We start from the raw sequence: 14,761 nt of genomic DNA on the forward strand, positions 1-14,761 counted from the left end.
GTTCATGCCTTGGGCAGAAACAGTCCATTCACAAAATAGTCACCTTTAATGAAGGTACTGTATCAATATCGTAAATACATGGTAACTATGGTTCTCTTCCTCTGTCTAATAGCAGGATTTGATGATGTCACAGATCTATACAGTATGGGGGCATGTGATTTGTAATTATGTTTTTTTTTAAAGTGAAGTAAACAATTTTGGGTGGTTCAAGAGAAAATAAAAATATTTCTTCATAAAAGTGAATGTAAATCCTGCAACAAGAGTTATCTACTTTCCAGAGAGCAATAGAAAAAGTAACTGCATAGAGGTGATTTTATTTTGCTTTTTTATATCACTGATATCTAACTTCTATAAACCTGTCTGCTGTTCAGGTCTGGGGTCACAGGACATTCACCAGTTTGTAAAACTAAATAAGCACCTACTGTATATGATGCTTTCTTCATACAGTACTGCACAGTATGTGGACAATGAGCCGAATGTGCAGGAGTGCCTGAATAGGCTGGAGGCAATGCTGAAGATGAATGTTCAGGAACAGTATGAAAAATATATTGCTAAATAAGGGTTACAATATTTTAAAACAGTACAACTTTTATTGATGGTTTGTACAGGTTAGCCTCTTTTCGAGCCACCTTTTATCTCTTGTATTGCTCTAAGTCCAAATCCTAAATAAATATATAGTGCAAGTTTATTGCTCAACTTGCAACATTTATCTTTTTCCATTTGCCACCAATGTGATTTAAGAATAAATTGGGATTATTTACCCTTTTATCTTTGCCACACGAATGTTATCTGTTGTGTAATAAAACATTTAAAGGAAATATTCTTTCATTATACATTCATAATATCTAAGAATGTTTCCATGAAAACCACAAATGACATACCCATAACACCTGTACAAATCTCAATGCAAAATTTATGAGCTAAGTTTAAGGCTCTTCAGAGCATACTTTTCTATCCTTTAGTCTTTAATGAACTACAAGTAACTTTAGCTGTTTGTTTTCATCTTCGCCTTTCCACTTTTGTCCAGAGCTGATTGATCTCACTTTGTTTTATGACAGAAATTGATTGTTTTCTCCCTGAGGTTTTTTCACTTGTCATCACAGTTACTTTTCTTCGCACCACGATGGCATTTGATTAAACTGCTTAACAGAGGCTAGCAAGAACGCCTGAGAAGAGAATCGATAGGATGTTGTGTTACTGTAGCTCCATTGTCAAGAAAAAAAACAAACCTTGAAAAACCTTGAGGAATGAGAGACTGCTGCCTTCATTATTTCCTGATATTCAAAGTCCTGGAGTATGTAAAGTTATTTTTATGTTTTATTCAATTTTTTGTCACCAGAGGTTTGCTTTAACAGCTTTAGAAATAATCTTTTTTTTAGAAAAAGGATATAATTTATTTAGATGTCATGTATTTCACATTTTGTCTTGCATCACATTTTGCCATGCATTTTTTTGTGATTTGTAAAATAGGATTTTGTAGGATTCTGGTATTTATTCATTCATTAACAAAGATTGTTTAATTTTAAGACTTCTGATAAGCTATGCGGCGCTATATCTCGCCATACAGTTTATCAGATCAGCATTGCATGAAGACATTTAAATGTCTTTTCTTTTTTGAATGGAAATATTAATGTGGCCAACATATCTTTGGTCTGTGGGAGGAAGCCAGAGCACCTGGAGAAAACAGATGCAAACACTGGAATAACATGTACATTTTCACGTAGAAGATGGCCATATTTTGTATCCAGGACAAAATAACTGTGAGGCAGCAGTGATATCTGACACTCCCCTCTGCTATCATTAAATACATACTGCACATACTGTATAGGAATTAATTAAATTTACCTTTTCAATTCATTTCAAGAAGAAACAGATTATACAGGGACTGTGTTCCTGCATCATTTCCAAATGTCAGGAGTGAGCATCTGGCAGAGTGCGAGAAAAGAAGTTTGTCATGTCAAATGTCAGAGGAAATAATGAGAAATGCAGAGTCCATAATGTATCAGGGAAGTCACACCTTTCACAGATGTAGCAGTTGGTAGGTAGAAATCTATGTCACGAAGTCTGCTTGTGCTACTATACGTAATGAGTTGCTTTCACACGTTCTTCAGACATTTAAATGTCTAGTAGGTGGGGCAGATTTCAATTGCAGAGTGTATCTCAGCTAGATTTAACGTGGGGATGAAGTCATGAGATTTCAGAGCAATGTGTAAGACTGTGAATAGTATATACAGTAGATTATAGGTACAGTATATACTGTATATGTCGGCAGTAATTGTTTCATGAATAACATGTGGTCTTGTCACATGTATAACAGCATATTTTGACAGGATTTTAACAAATGTGTGTGAGAAGACAATGCTCCGGACAACGTTGTTGTAACGGACAGTTCTTTCCGGACCCTATGCAGACGACATGATCCAGGGAAAAGTGAAGAAACACGGGGGAAAAAGTCATGCAGGATACGGGGATGAAAACAGGGGGCGTGTCCTCTGTGCACTGGTGTTCGGGGGAGGCCTGGCCGAGGCAAACAATCTGGGAGAAAATCCAAGGGGGAATCCAAAAGAAAGCAAAAGTCTAAGACCAGGCGGTCCATCCAAGACAAACAAGATTTAAAAACGGGGCCGGGCGCTTCCAGGTCCCGGACTCGCCTGGTGCGGAAACCAGAGCAGAGCCCGGATTAACATCAGCGGCTGGCTTTTAAGGGGGGCTGGAAGGAGGCTAGAACAAGGGGCAGGTGCACAAAATCAGGTCAGAATAGAAAGAGCCGGAGCATCCTTAAGGGGGAGGGACTACAATCGTGACAGTTGTATCCTGACAGCGGAGAGCTATTTTGAATAATGGTTACATTCAAAATGTAAATATTCGACATACAGTACTTCATCAGTGACGGAGCTAACGTAAGACCATTGCTCTCTTCCAGAGCTGGTAAACATTGGAATCATGTTGCAGTTGTTATTGATCTTAAAATGCAATAATGTGAGCTTGAAAACGTTGAGACTTTTGGTGTTTTGCTGAAACATTTTTTGCTGATCTTTGATTTTTTTAATATATTGATATTAAAACATTGTAATTCTTCATATTCTTCTCCATCCTTCTGGAAATACACTTCAGTTCATTTTTCCTCATGACTCTGGTGAATCTTATATTAAAATCAAATATATTAAGGATAAAAAATACTTGTAAAAATAAAAACAAAATGTTAGCCAGTGTAACAGAATGTACAGGTACAGTAGTGTTGAAAAATATATTTTGGTTTGTAACAATTTTTATTGTGGCTTTTACAAAGTCAACCATAGAGGTTTCATCGGAATCAACAGTGAAACACAAACCAGAGTACTCCAGTGGAAACTGTGTGGAAATGCACTTGAAACCAAGAATTGAAGGCTCCTTTTTACACAATGGGTAGTTGGAGCCTTGAAGACACTAACCCACTGTATTGTTATGGCTGATACCCTTGGTGCTTTTGATATGGGTTGGAAGATTTTCACAGAAAAACAAAAACCAGTGAAATAACAGAGCATGAATGCTGTCATTATCTCCTGGCAGACAAGCTTTAGTGGCTGCTCTGCTCAGACATCATTCTAACAGTAGTAGCAGCAACAGAAGCAGCACTAATGATGGTAATTGTCAGAGTTTTTCACATCCCATCTCATTGTTAACCTCTAATGTTTATTTTTGCCTTCAAAAAATAATAATTATTTATTGGCTGGCTTTTAATAATTTATTTCTGTTCCATACTAGGGTTACTTTTTCATTAACAAATACTAAGCTGTTCTTGTGCACATATGGGACTAGACTGCTAATCACTGACTGTTGGCTCTTTGGCTTTTTCGTCTCCAGGAGAGGAGGTAGAGAGACAAGTGTGCCGTGACGCCATCTACCCCACTCCTGTCGTCTGTGAAGTGCCGTGCCCCAAGGACTGTGTGCTCAGCCCCTGGTCAGCGTGGTCCTCCTGTTCCCACACCTGTTCAGGAAAAACTACCGAAGGAAAACAGACACGAGCACGTTCCATCTTGGCATACAATGCAGGAGAAGGTAAAACAAAAAGTATTCCTTAGAGGTCTTATGTCTCTTATTTCATTCTTCTGTTTACTATGTTGTTAATTTTTCATGCTGTGCTTTCAGCTCTGCTTTACTGCTACAACACTTGTATCCGCATGTGGGTGGGTGTGAACGTTGTTGGAACACTTTTCCTCCTAAATGTTCATTTTACACTGTTTTCTGGCCCTCTGGGAGATTAACATGAACTGGGGATCCTTGACACTCCCTGACAGCCCTGAAAGCTCAGAGGCACCTGGCAGGTTCCAGAGGTCAACCCAGAACACCCACCTTGGGGGTTACAGTCACAGTTTGCTATGAGGATGTGGCTAGGGTCAGACTGATGAAGTCTGGACTGTAGCACTCAACCTGTGCTCTCTAAATGAAAACATTTATTGGTTGAGAGTAAGGAACCATTCTGCTTGATGGCAATGTGATATTAACCAGAGAGCTAAGCTATTGTTCCAGTCTGTGGTAAAAGCTGAAACCAGTAATATGGAGAACACCATGTTCTGGCATCAATTGCTTCAAAAGGCAATATTCACTTGTGACAATCAGGTGCTTCTCACCCAGGAGAACTGTAGACAATAATATCATTACCATTAATTATAGTTACTCTTACTAATCTATATAAATCATTTAGATTGTAACATAGTTAGCAAACTAGTTAAGTTTGCATATTAAACAAAATAAGGGGAGTGGCCTACAGAAATAGCAAACAGAGGGAATTTCCAAGAGACTCAGGCACATTCATGGAGTATGCCAATGAGACATGACAACTGAATGTTAAAACTGATCATTGTAAATTGATGCACACTGTAGGAGTGTAGGAATATACAATTTACACAACACAAGACTGACTCAAAGCTGCAGGAAGCTATACACGAAAGGGATCTGTGTTTACCTAGTTCTGTTTCATCAATAAGACAACATAGGGAAGAAATAAAAAACCTAACAGAATGCTGTAACAAAATGTGAAATTTAAATCCAGGAAAGTCATGATTTTGCATAACAATACGATTAAGCAATGCAATAATAAGATTGTTCTCAGTTCCAGTCATCATACCACAAAAAAAGGATGTCATAGTCTTAGAAAAAGTTAAAAGAAAAAAAAAACAGAAATGAATCCTGATCTCAGTATATTACCATATACCATCAGAGTAAGGGTGTTAAAGGTTTTCAGTCTTCAGAGCAGAGGAGATTAAGAGAAGACTCAATTCAAATATTTAATATCCTGAGGACTATAAATAGCATCAGCCCAGGGGACTCTTTCACACTCAGCAGTGAAACCAAAACATGGGATCACACTGGAAAAGTAAAAGAGAATTCCATTATATTCGGAGAATATACAGTAACTCAGCTCTTTATACAAAGAGTGGTGTGTTGTTGATTGTGGACTGTAGATTGTGGGTCTGGAACAGGTTTGGTTGAGTTCCAAACTCTGTTTCACTTTGTAACTGAAATACCACATGAACAGGATGGGCCAGATGACCTTTCTTTCTTTCTTCCAGATGAAGTTTCTTAATTACCTTGTTTCTTATGTACTGTACATAATTATACAAAAACAATAATGTGTGAGTATCTGGTCCAAAAGCAAAGTGCTAAGAAGAAGACTTCAGTTGAATTGTAGGATTCTGGTTTGAAGACAAATGATGTGACTAAAAATTAGGGTGCTGTATTTGCTATATTAACTGTAGCTATACATTTTTACAACAGGTAGAATCATTACTGCAAGTAACTGTATCTAAATTATATTTTCTTTAGAAAGAGCATATAGCATATAAGAATATAAACGATATTTACTGAAGTTAGTTTGTAGCCTTAACCTGACTGTAGGAATGAATTTTAAATATACAGTATGAACAAAAGCAGTGGCAGCTGTGTTCTGTGAAATAAAAAATGACACAGGGTGCCTTACAAAAAAGCTGATTCCTTTTTAAAAAAGCATGCAGTGGTAATGTGGAAATGTAAACTTAGCGTTGCTGCAGGCAGACAGAAGAAAACAGAACAATTTGTAATAGGGTTCCGTGCAGTTAATGCAGTGGCCCATGGGTTACTGTACGTAGAGCCCACCAAGCAATTGTCCGTATCCTGAAGGAAGTTTTACCAGAGGAACAATTTTAATATAAATGACATTTCAGTTCTCCAGAATAGCCTGGTAGTACATCTGTCATTTGTTATGAAAATGTGCCTTGTGCTGCATTCCCACCAGACTGAAGCCTGTCATAATGTCAGCTGCATATTTAATAAATCCATGAAAGCAGATGAGCTCTATGTATTATGCATTTATTTCAGAACACATTTGTGAATAAACTTCAGTATTGTGGTGTTCACACTGCATGCATGTCTAGAACTCATTAGCATACTGTATGTAGGACTGTGTAAAGAAATTAATTGTGTCATTTTCTACTGCCATGAAAATGACCCAATAAACCACAATGAAATGTGATCACAGTGTTATATTTACATACATATCTTATTGTGTTTACAGTTGCAGTGTGTTTATTTAACAAAGAGCATGGACCTTTGAAGTCCATTCTTATGTTTCTTGAAGCTCAACCCATAGTGGGAATAATCAATCATAAATCATATAGCTTTGCTTAGCAGTTATCCTAGGTTTTTCCTTATTTTGCACTTACCAATCTAAAATAACATGTTCACTGATTTTTTTTCAGGAAAGCTCAGAGCTATTGGGTGGCATTATTCATATTGAGCAAGTGCAGATTACTAGTAAAAAGCTGTTATTAATCATTTATGACTAAGTGCGCGTCCAGACATTGTATGAATTCCACAACCCTGGGGCTTTCTTTGTGGTATGGTTCATGTGATTTCATTGCTTGAAAAGCTATTGACACATTTTAGTCAATTACTACTAAGGCAATAACGTGTGACCTTACACCCAGAGTTTCATTTTTCAAATCAGCACTAGCAGTTAATGACACTTTAAATAGGACCCATGCTCTTTTTCCTTCATTAGTTTGCTTGTTTTTCTTTTCACGGTTTTAAGGTCAAAATTTATGGTCCCACTGTGGTCTTCAGTCACCAGAAACCTATAAACATCAGTGCTTAGTCAGAGGAATTGCAGACTTAGAATTTAGCTTTATTGACTCACTAAATAAAAACACATAAAGAGGATATCAGTATGTGTAGGCTACATACAAGCTCCTGTTGTCTAAATTACTTTTGATTTAATCTAAAATGTATGAAGTTAGGTATTTCCCTTGTATGTGCTTTTAAAACTCTCTCACGGAAACTGGAAAATGGAAGCATTGGTGTAAAAAAAGTATTTCTCAGGGACTCCAAGAGGGTGTCAACCGTCAGGATTCACAAGCCCTGAAGATAGTATTGTGTGTTGTGACGGGAGTTATTGCTTTTCTTAGGAGGAGTTCAGTGCCCGAACAGCAGCGCTCTCCAGGAAGTGCGAAACTGCAATGACCACCCGTGCACCGTCTATCACTGGCAGACGGGAACCTGGGGCCCTTGCATTGAGGACACGTCCGTGTCGGCCATCAACACCACCACCAGCTGGAGTGGGGAGGCCTCCTGCTCGGTGGGCATGCAGACCAGGAAGGTCATCTGCGTTCGGGTCAACGTGGGACAAGTGCCTCCAAAGAAGTAAGAGCTCGTTGACGAAACAGCAAACCAGGCCTTTCGCCACCCATTCATTAGATCCCCTCCTAATACCCCAGGGAATGTCTCAGCAACACAAAAACACAAGCCAAGTGGCTTTTATAAGAGATCAGATAAGATCACTTTATAAGCCATATACAATTTCTTGCATTAGCAATTTGTCTTTTCACATACCCTAGCTTGCTCTCCATGAGACACACAGACATACAGACAGGGAGAGAGAAACTTGGGGTCAGAGCACAGGGTCAGCCATTTATTCGGCACCTCTGGAGCAGTTGGGGTTAAGGGTCTTGCTCGGGGGCCCAACAGAGTAGGATTCCTCTGCCGGCCGTGGCCACAGAGCCACAGAGCCACTGCTCCACCCAGTCAGGTTAAGGACTGAACATGTATTGTATTTTCTTTAGTGTGACAGGATATTTATGTCTTGAAAATGAGATGCAGCACAAATATTGCCAAACGTGCTGGCAAAGATGTGGAAACTTAATGAAAAAAGCAGATGCATTTCTAACCAGTATTGCACAAGGAAGTCAGTATGCTGTTGATATGACAAGTAGTAGGCTTGTTTCTATGTCAATTTGGTTCTTTATTACTCACAAGGGTCACTTAATAAAAACCTACAGTGTGATCAATGCTAAGAGACAGTGATCAGAAAATTAATGAATTCATTGAAATGCATGAGTTTTTCATACACCAGTGTACCAGGTAATCTGTGTCACGGGAAGGTGAGTATCCCCTTGCACACCCTTGTTACCTTGAAGTGCAACACATTGAGATGTGAGTATCAGTACTTTAAGAGTCTTTTGTGTGCTGTTAGCTTGCATTCAGGATCCAAGATTTTATTATTCCAGCCCTTTGAGTATTATTATTCAATGGGTTTACGGGAAGTTATTTATAACTCAGTGCATTATTCTACTGCTGAGCAGGAAGCTTGACTTTAACAAGAGTCTCACAGGACGTACCAGCTGCAAACACACATTCGCCGCCTCGCTGTTTCTGTTAATGAGCCCGTGCACAATCCAAAATACATGTTCAAGGGGAGCTGAGAGCCATCTTAAGACAATTCAGAGTCGCTGATTCAAGCATGGTTCCAGGGGTCTTGTACAACTCACGGTGCTACAAAAATGAATGTACTGTACAAGTCTGATGTTTATTGCCATCCTTTGTTGAGCACTTACTCATTGTATTTAACAGTGTCTTATTTATTGTAATGCAATAAGAACAATTGCTGAAATGACTGCTGAATTTAAATTAAAGGGCTGGGGTGTCATATTGTCTTGAATTCCATTTACTATTGGTAAATTCCTTAAGCTAGCATTAGTCAAACATGTCTCTTGGAATCCTTCTGCAAACAGCCAAGGGATGTTTCCAGTTTAACCAAAATTAAATTTGTTAGAAACAAATATTAGCTAGGAGAATACAACAAATATAATATCAGAAACCGAAGGCTGAGTCAAAACCATCTATATTTGGTGCTTCAAACCAGTCTTTATCTTACTATATTGTTAGTGCTGTTTTCATTGCAATATTTTCTTATTGCAAGATGATGTCATCGTTGTAAGCAACAGTTTTCTGTAATATTGCCTGATACAAAGAAGAATCCAGATGAGTCTTTTCAGAGAACCCATTTCTTATACTTCTTATACAGTAGTGAGAATTGCAGTAGTCTTTTTTTTTCTTTGTTGTTTAGCTGCAGTAGGACAGACACTAAAATGTTACAAATGCTGGCCAGACACTGGGAAAATCTCGAAGGTTTTGTAGCGTAGTAGATAATTCCTAAAAACTCATTCAGACAGTCGTAAATAGTCCAAACAGTTTCTGCTTTAGCAGCAACGCTACAGTACATCGTCTGAACAGGAATGACATTTCCAGGAATCCACATTTCAGCAGTTATTATTATTATTGTTATGATGTGTTTCAAGCCCTTACACACTGATGATTTAAAGGTGACCTACAGTCTTCATGCTGCTGGATTGTAATTCCACATTACCATAGCTGGTGACTCCTGAGTTGCTGTGTTAAATTTAGTTCCATATATACAGCACACTTAGGTTAGTATTTCACACTTGATCCCGAACAATAATTACATTTTTCACTACGTAATGATAGTAATGCAATGTGTATGCTGTTTTTTTTCTTTTTTAGCAAAAACCCTGCTATTTACTGTACATTGAAGGATCCAAACCCAATATTAGCATTGCTTTTTACACCTTTAAAACAGTTACATGTTGCAAATCATAATTTTCCAGAGTTAAAGTAATGTAAAATTAGGATTTGGTTTTATTTCAATACATAAATTAGGCAGACTTTAGGAAATGGCTGGGAAATACCTCTAAATCAAACAGATTTACTGTGCTGTCTCTCACAACAAGAGGAGGTACTGTATAATAAATTTAATATGTTCATACTCCCTTGTAGCTTAATACTTCTCAGTGGGATATAACAGAATGTGACCAGGATTCTTTTATGCTATTTATATGTCTTGAATGATACATGATTTGTCAGAAGATGACAGCAGGTGATTTTGATTTAACTAATGCTGGCATGCGTTCGCAGAGCAGATATAAACAGCTTATAGCAGCCTTGCTGGATTTCAAGTAATAATTACATTGATTATAATATTTTTTTGTTCTGCAAGAAGGCAAGCATTATGAAGAAAACCAGAACGTTTTTTAAAGTGGTTTTCAGATATTTCATCAAGGAAGTACAGCGCGGTATATTTAATATCCATGAGGTCAGAAGTTTATTTTATTATTTCCTCCCTAGAACCAAACAGCAGTGTTTTAGCACGATTGTGAATTAAAATGGTTGGGGATTTTGTCTCACTAGAAGGGATTTGCCACTAGTAATGGTATTAAAAATAAATCTGTTCTTCCATAGCCCGTGCTTTATTTCAGCACAGCTACTCTACATTGTGAGGGTACTGGATGGTACAGAGCAACATTAAATACCCCAGTCCCTGCAGACCTCACTCAACCACAGGGTATTAAAATTGACACCGATGATGCCATCCAGGCAATGAGATGAGAAATAAAATCTGGACTGCCATTAAAACCCTGGTAGAAATGCCAGAAGATCAGATTACTGGACTTCATTCAGTTAGACAACTTGCAGTATTTATCTTTATCCCCTGGAATTTAGCACAGAACCTGTATTTAAAATACAGTCAAAGATTAACCAAATTCGGTGCACATAGAAAGTAAGGCAGAGCCGTACTCCAATTTCACTGATAAAAAGGATTATCGGAGTGTGATAGAATCAATTAAAAAGAGAGGACACGACTTAGCCGGCTCTACGGAACGTCTTAAGTCTTTGGATCTGTCTAATCTGTCCTTGAGGAAAGTTAAAAAATGTGGAAACCAGTCCACAGGAGGGAGAAAAAAAACGTAAGTGACTCGGTAGGGTCGCAGTACATGCAAGAATAGTCCCGCTAAAATGTTTTTCAGGAGGTTTTTAGCAAAATGCCAGGGATTTTATTTTAATCGTATGAGTTTGTCAAAGTTGATACTATAAATATACTAGATAATTACTCTTTAAGCACAGTTCCCTGCCATGACATGGGACATGTCTGTAGGCACGCTTGGAGTGATGTCTTGGGAGTAGGATGCAGATCTATCAACGATGCATTTTGAATAATAACATGTGAAATCACCTCTGACTGAAACCAGCACTAGCAATCCTGATCCCTCCCCCCGCAGTTCCTGGGAAAGATCAAGATGGCACTGGGAGTGTGTTCCCAGCGTGGTATATGACTTAGGGTGAATGTGCCAGACTGTCACTTTTCTTTATTTGCCTGATTTGATAAAAAAAACAAAGGACATTGTATCTACAGTACAGTATGTGCTTACAAAGTGAGCTGTAATGTTGTGCGTGTTCTGCATTTTTTTTTACAGAAATACTACAGTGGAGTCAATAGAAGAACAATCAGAATGTTAAAAATGAAAACATTTTAAAAATGTTGTAAGGTTGAAATAAAAAGCATATCGCAAATGTGGTCCTAGCATTTCAAGTCTGTATATGAACACAATGAGTATATCTTCATGCATACTGTATATATACTGTATCTTCCAATTGTATTTATACAGTATTTACAATATTAATAGTCATACAGTATGTGTCTACAGTTTTTGACTTATAGTATATGTATGTATCAGGACTTTCATGCTGAACCACCTTTCAGTAACAGCTCATTAAGGTTATAAGTACATTTGAAGGCCAGTTTGTATACACCCCAGTATATGCTGTATAGGGCTGATGGCAGATTTTATTTTTCTATCGGCGTATTCCAAGCAAAAAAAAATATTTTAAAGCTTTAGAGTGTTAAGTTTGGGTTTTTTATAGCAGAGACTTTTCAATAGTCTTGTGAAATTCCAGACTGTAGAGCTGATTGTATTGGCTGTATCCGCTCCTGAAAAGCCGAAACGCTGTGACCCACAGTACCTGAGAGAGGCCCGCGGCTTTGCTTTAGTCATTCTTACATTTCTGGGACAGCTGAGCATTTGCACAACCCCTACAGAAGGGTGAGGGTTGTCTCACGTTTTTTACTTTTAACAGGACCAGAAGAAGTTGTATTTATTGCCTGTCTAGCTGTAATCTGAGATGTAAATGGTGGAAAAGGTGATGATCCAAATTTCTGAAAAGATTAAAAACGTTTCTATATTATGTCCTTTTAACAAGATGTCCAGAGAGCCTACGGCCAGAGACAGTAAGGCCTTGCCTGTTGCCCTGCAAGAAGGACTGCATTGTCACCCCTTATAGTGACTGGACTCCATGCCCCTCGACATGCCAAGCAGGTATTACACCACACACATGATATTTTTTAACCATTGACTCAGTCCTTGTTCATGCCAACATACAGTACTTAACAGGACATTTAAAAAAAAAACAACTTAGGGTTGGCTGAAGTACACTACTTAGGGGTCTCTAGATGTTTCTGGTTCCTTTTCAGAATCTCTAGATGACAGTCCTGGTAAGATGTTGATTTTGACTATTTAAGTACACAAATAGTTTGGTTTAGGTCCTTGGCCGGAATACAGTCCAGTACTGGCCAGCCTTCAGCCAAAGTCTTTTCTGTGTTATAAAACGCACAGGCTGGATAACTAAAACAGTAGGTACAAAACATCACAATGGTGGCATTCTTGGTGAGCTCACATGCAAATTAATAGCATAAACACAGAACTTTCTGTTTTAACACTTGCTGTATTTTTATGGTGCTGATTAAAACTACAAAGGCCTGACAAATTGTCATCATTTAATGAATACCAATTATTCAGTTGTGCCGAGTGCCCATATTGTTTAGTTATGTACAATTAAAGCTTTAATTTTCTTTCATTTCAGTCTGCAGCTGTGTAATTAAAGTTGATTTTTTTTATGAGAGGCAACAAAGCCTTCCCTTTCCAAACAAATCACACTTGTGAGGTGTCATATGAAAAAAAAAATAATGCCATTAAAATCAGTGAAGCTGCAAATATCCTGGCATTTAAGTTCCAAATAGCTTTAGCACTTCTGGCAGCAAGGTGCAATATAGGCCACTCACACTACAGCTTTCTGACTTTCGAAGCAGTGCAGCACTGCTTTCATTTTCAGTAGACTTGCATATTTCAAGGCCAGCAGAATAGAGGGGGAATGTCAGATCTTTACATTTTTGGCTAAATCATCTTTAGAAAGTGAAAATAAAGCATTTAGTTGGTTTGTACTGTATGTATTATATATAGTATAGTACACTCTCACACCCGAAGAAGACTCCACAGCCGAAACGTTGTTTTTTCTTCTCTTTTCAGCATGGAATAAACCTATTACTTGTTCCTTTGCAGCCTACGCATGCTGACACAGCCACCCACCTGAACTATACAGTATAATATATGCATTACAGTATCATTACAGTACAGTAGCATTACAGTACAAAGCTTTTCTTAAAATAAAAAAATGTTGCTAAGCAACTGGTTCAATTAAACTACTGGGATAAATTCTCCAATCAGCAAAAAGGATTGCGATCTGGAAGTAACTGACATGTAAAACCATATTGTTAATGAGCTATATGGAACTTTCTCTTTATACAGTGTATAGATTGTGTGGATTGCTGCAACACACAAATTATTCATGTTTAGCATGTAATAGTGCTTGCCTATAGTTAATATTTACTTTTCCTGCTGTCTGGATCCAGAAATGTGTTACTCAAGTATTTTGAATGACTAAAGTACATGGTAGTTTTGGAAAACAATTATTTCAGTACTTTTAAAAAAGTACAGTACTTTTATTGTTCCTCCACGATATTACTTCCAGTCAGATTTTCATCTGAGACTACCCACTTTGGTTTCCTTCTTGAAAGGAAATTGTGCACAAATCCCTTCTTTTTCCCCCCTTATTCCTCGTTCTTTTTCCTCCTGCCCAGGGGGTGGCGTGAAGAAGAAGCAGTCTCGGTACCGGATTATAATCCAGGTGCCGGCCAACGGAGGACAGGATTGCCCTGACGTTCTGTACGAAGAGAAAGAGTGTGAGGCTCCGTCCAATTGTTTGGGTTACAGGTACATTTACTCCTTGTGTTAATTTACTACAAAAAGAAAAAAAAAACAGTAAAGAACGCTCTTCAGATGTTGTTAGGAGAAGGTGAATTTTAACAAAGTGTTGATCTTATGCTGATCCTTGATTTAACTAGAGAAGAGTTGTAGTTTTCCCCAATATCAGTGCCCCACCGATTGCTGATATCCGATTACCGCTGCTGCGCTCTGCGGGAAGCACGCAGGAGTGGGAGGGCGACAGGTATGAAGTCCCGTTCTCGGGTGCGGCTCGTTCGCTCCTGCAGCCGTGTCCTCTGGTCCACTCACCCTGTCGGGGTGCTGTCTCTGTTGCAGGTGGAAGACCCACAAGTGGCGCCGCTGCCAGTTGGTGCCGTGGTACGTGCGCCAGGAGCACCCCGGGGCTCACGAGACCTGCGGGCCTGGGCTGCAGACAAGAGGTACAGTACGGTACAGACGCCTCGCGTTTTAGCATGAGTGTAACGAACAGTTATTTCCGGACCCTATGCAGGCGACACAATCCGAAGAAGTGGGGAAACACTGGGGAAACGTCATGCAGGGATACGGGGCTGAAGACA

At 38.6% G+C, this 14,761-nt stretch overlaps 1 protein-coding gene across 1 annotated transcript in view; it reads left to right on the forward strand.

Moving 5' to 3' along the window:
- The window catches only part of thsd7ab (thrombospondin, type I, domain containing 7Ab), a 193,317-nt gene that overhangs the window by 136,193 nt on the left and 42,363 nt on the right, over nt 1-14,761 (forward strand). The window contains exons 10-14 of the mRNA XM_069194747.1: nt 3,844-4,038; nt 7,422-7,656; nt 12,346-12,461; nt 14,060-14,192; nt 14,520-14,623. Coding sequence (XP_069050848.1) covers nt 3,844-4,038; nt 7,422-7,656; nt 12,346-12,461; nt 14,060-14,192; nt 14,520-14,623 — 783 coding nt within the window. The remainder of the gene's footprint in view (nt 1-3,843; nt 4,039-7,421; nt 7,657-12,345; nt 12,462-14,059; nt 14,193-14,519; nt 14,624-14,761) is intronic.

This window comes from Lepisosteus oculatus, chromosome 10 (genome assembly GCF_040954835.1).
Source record: "Lepisosteus oculatus isolate fLepOcu1 chromosome 10, fLepOcu1.hap2, whole genome shotgun sequence".
NCBI classification, from domain to species: Eukaryota; Metazoa; Chordata; class Actinopteri; order Semionotiformes; family Lepisosteidae; genus Lepisosteus; species Lepisosteus oculatus.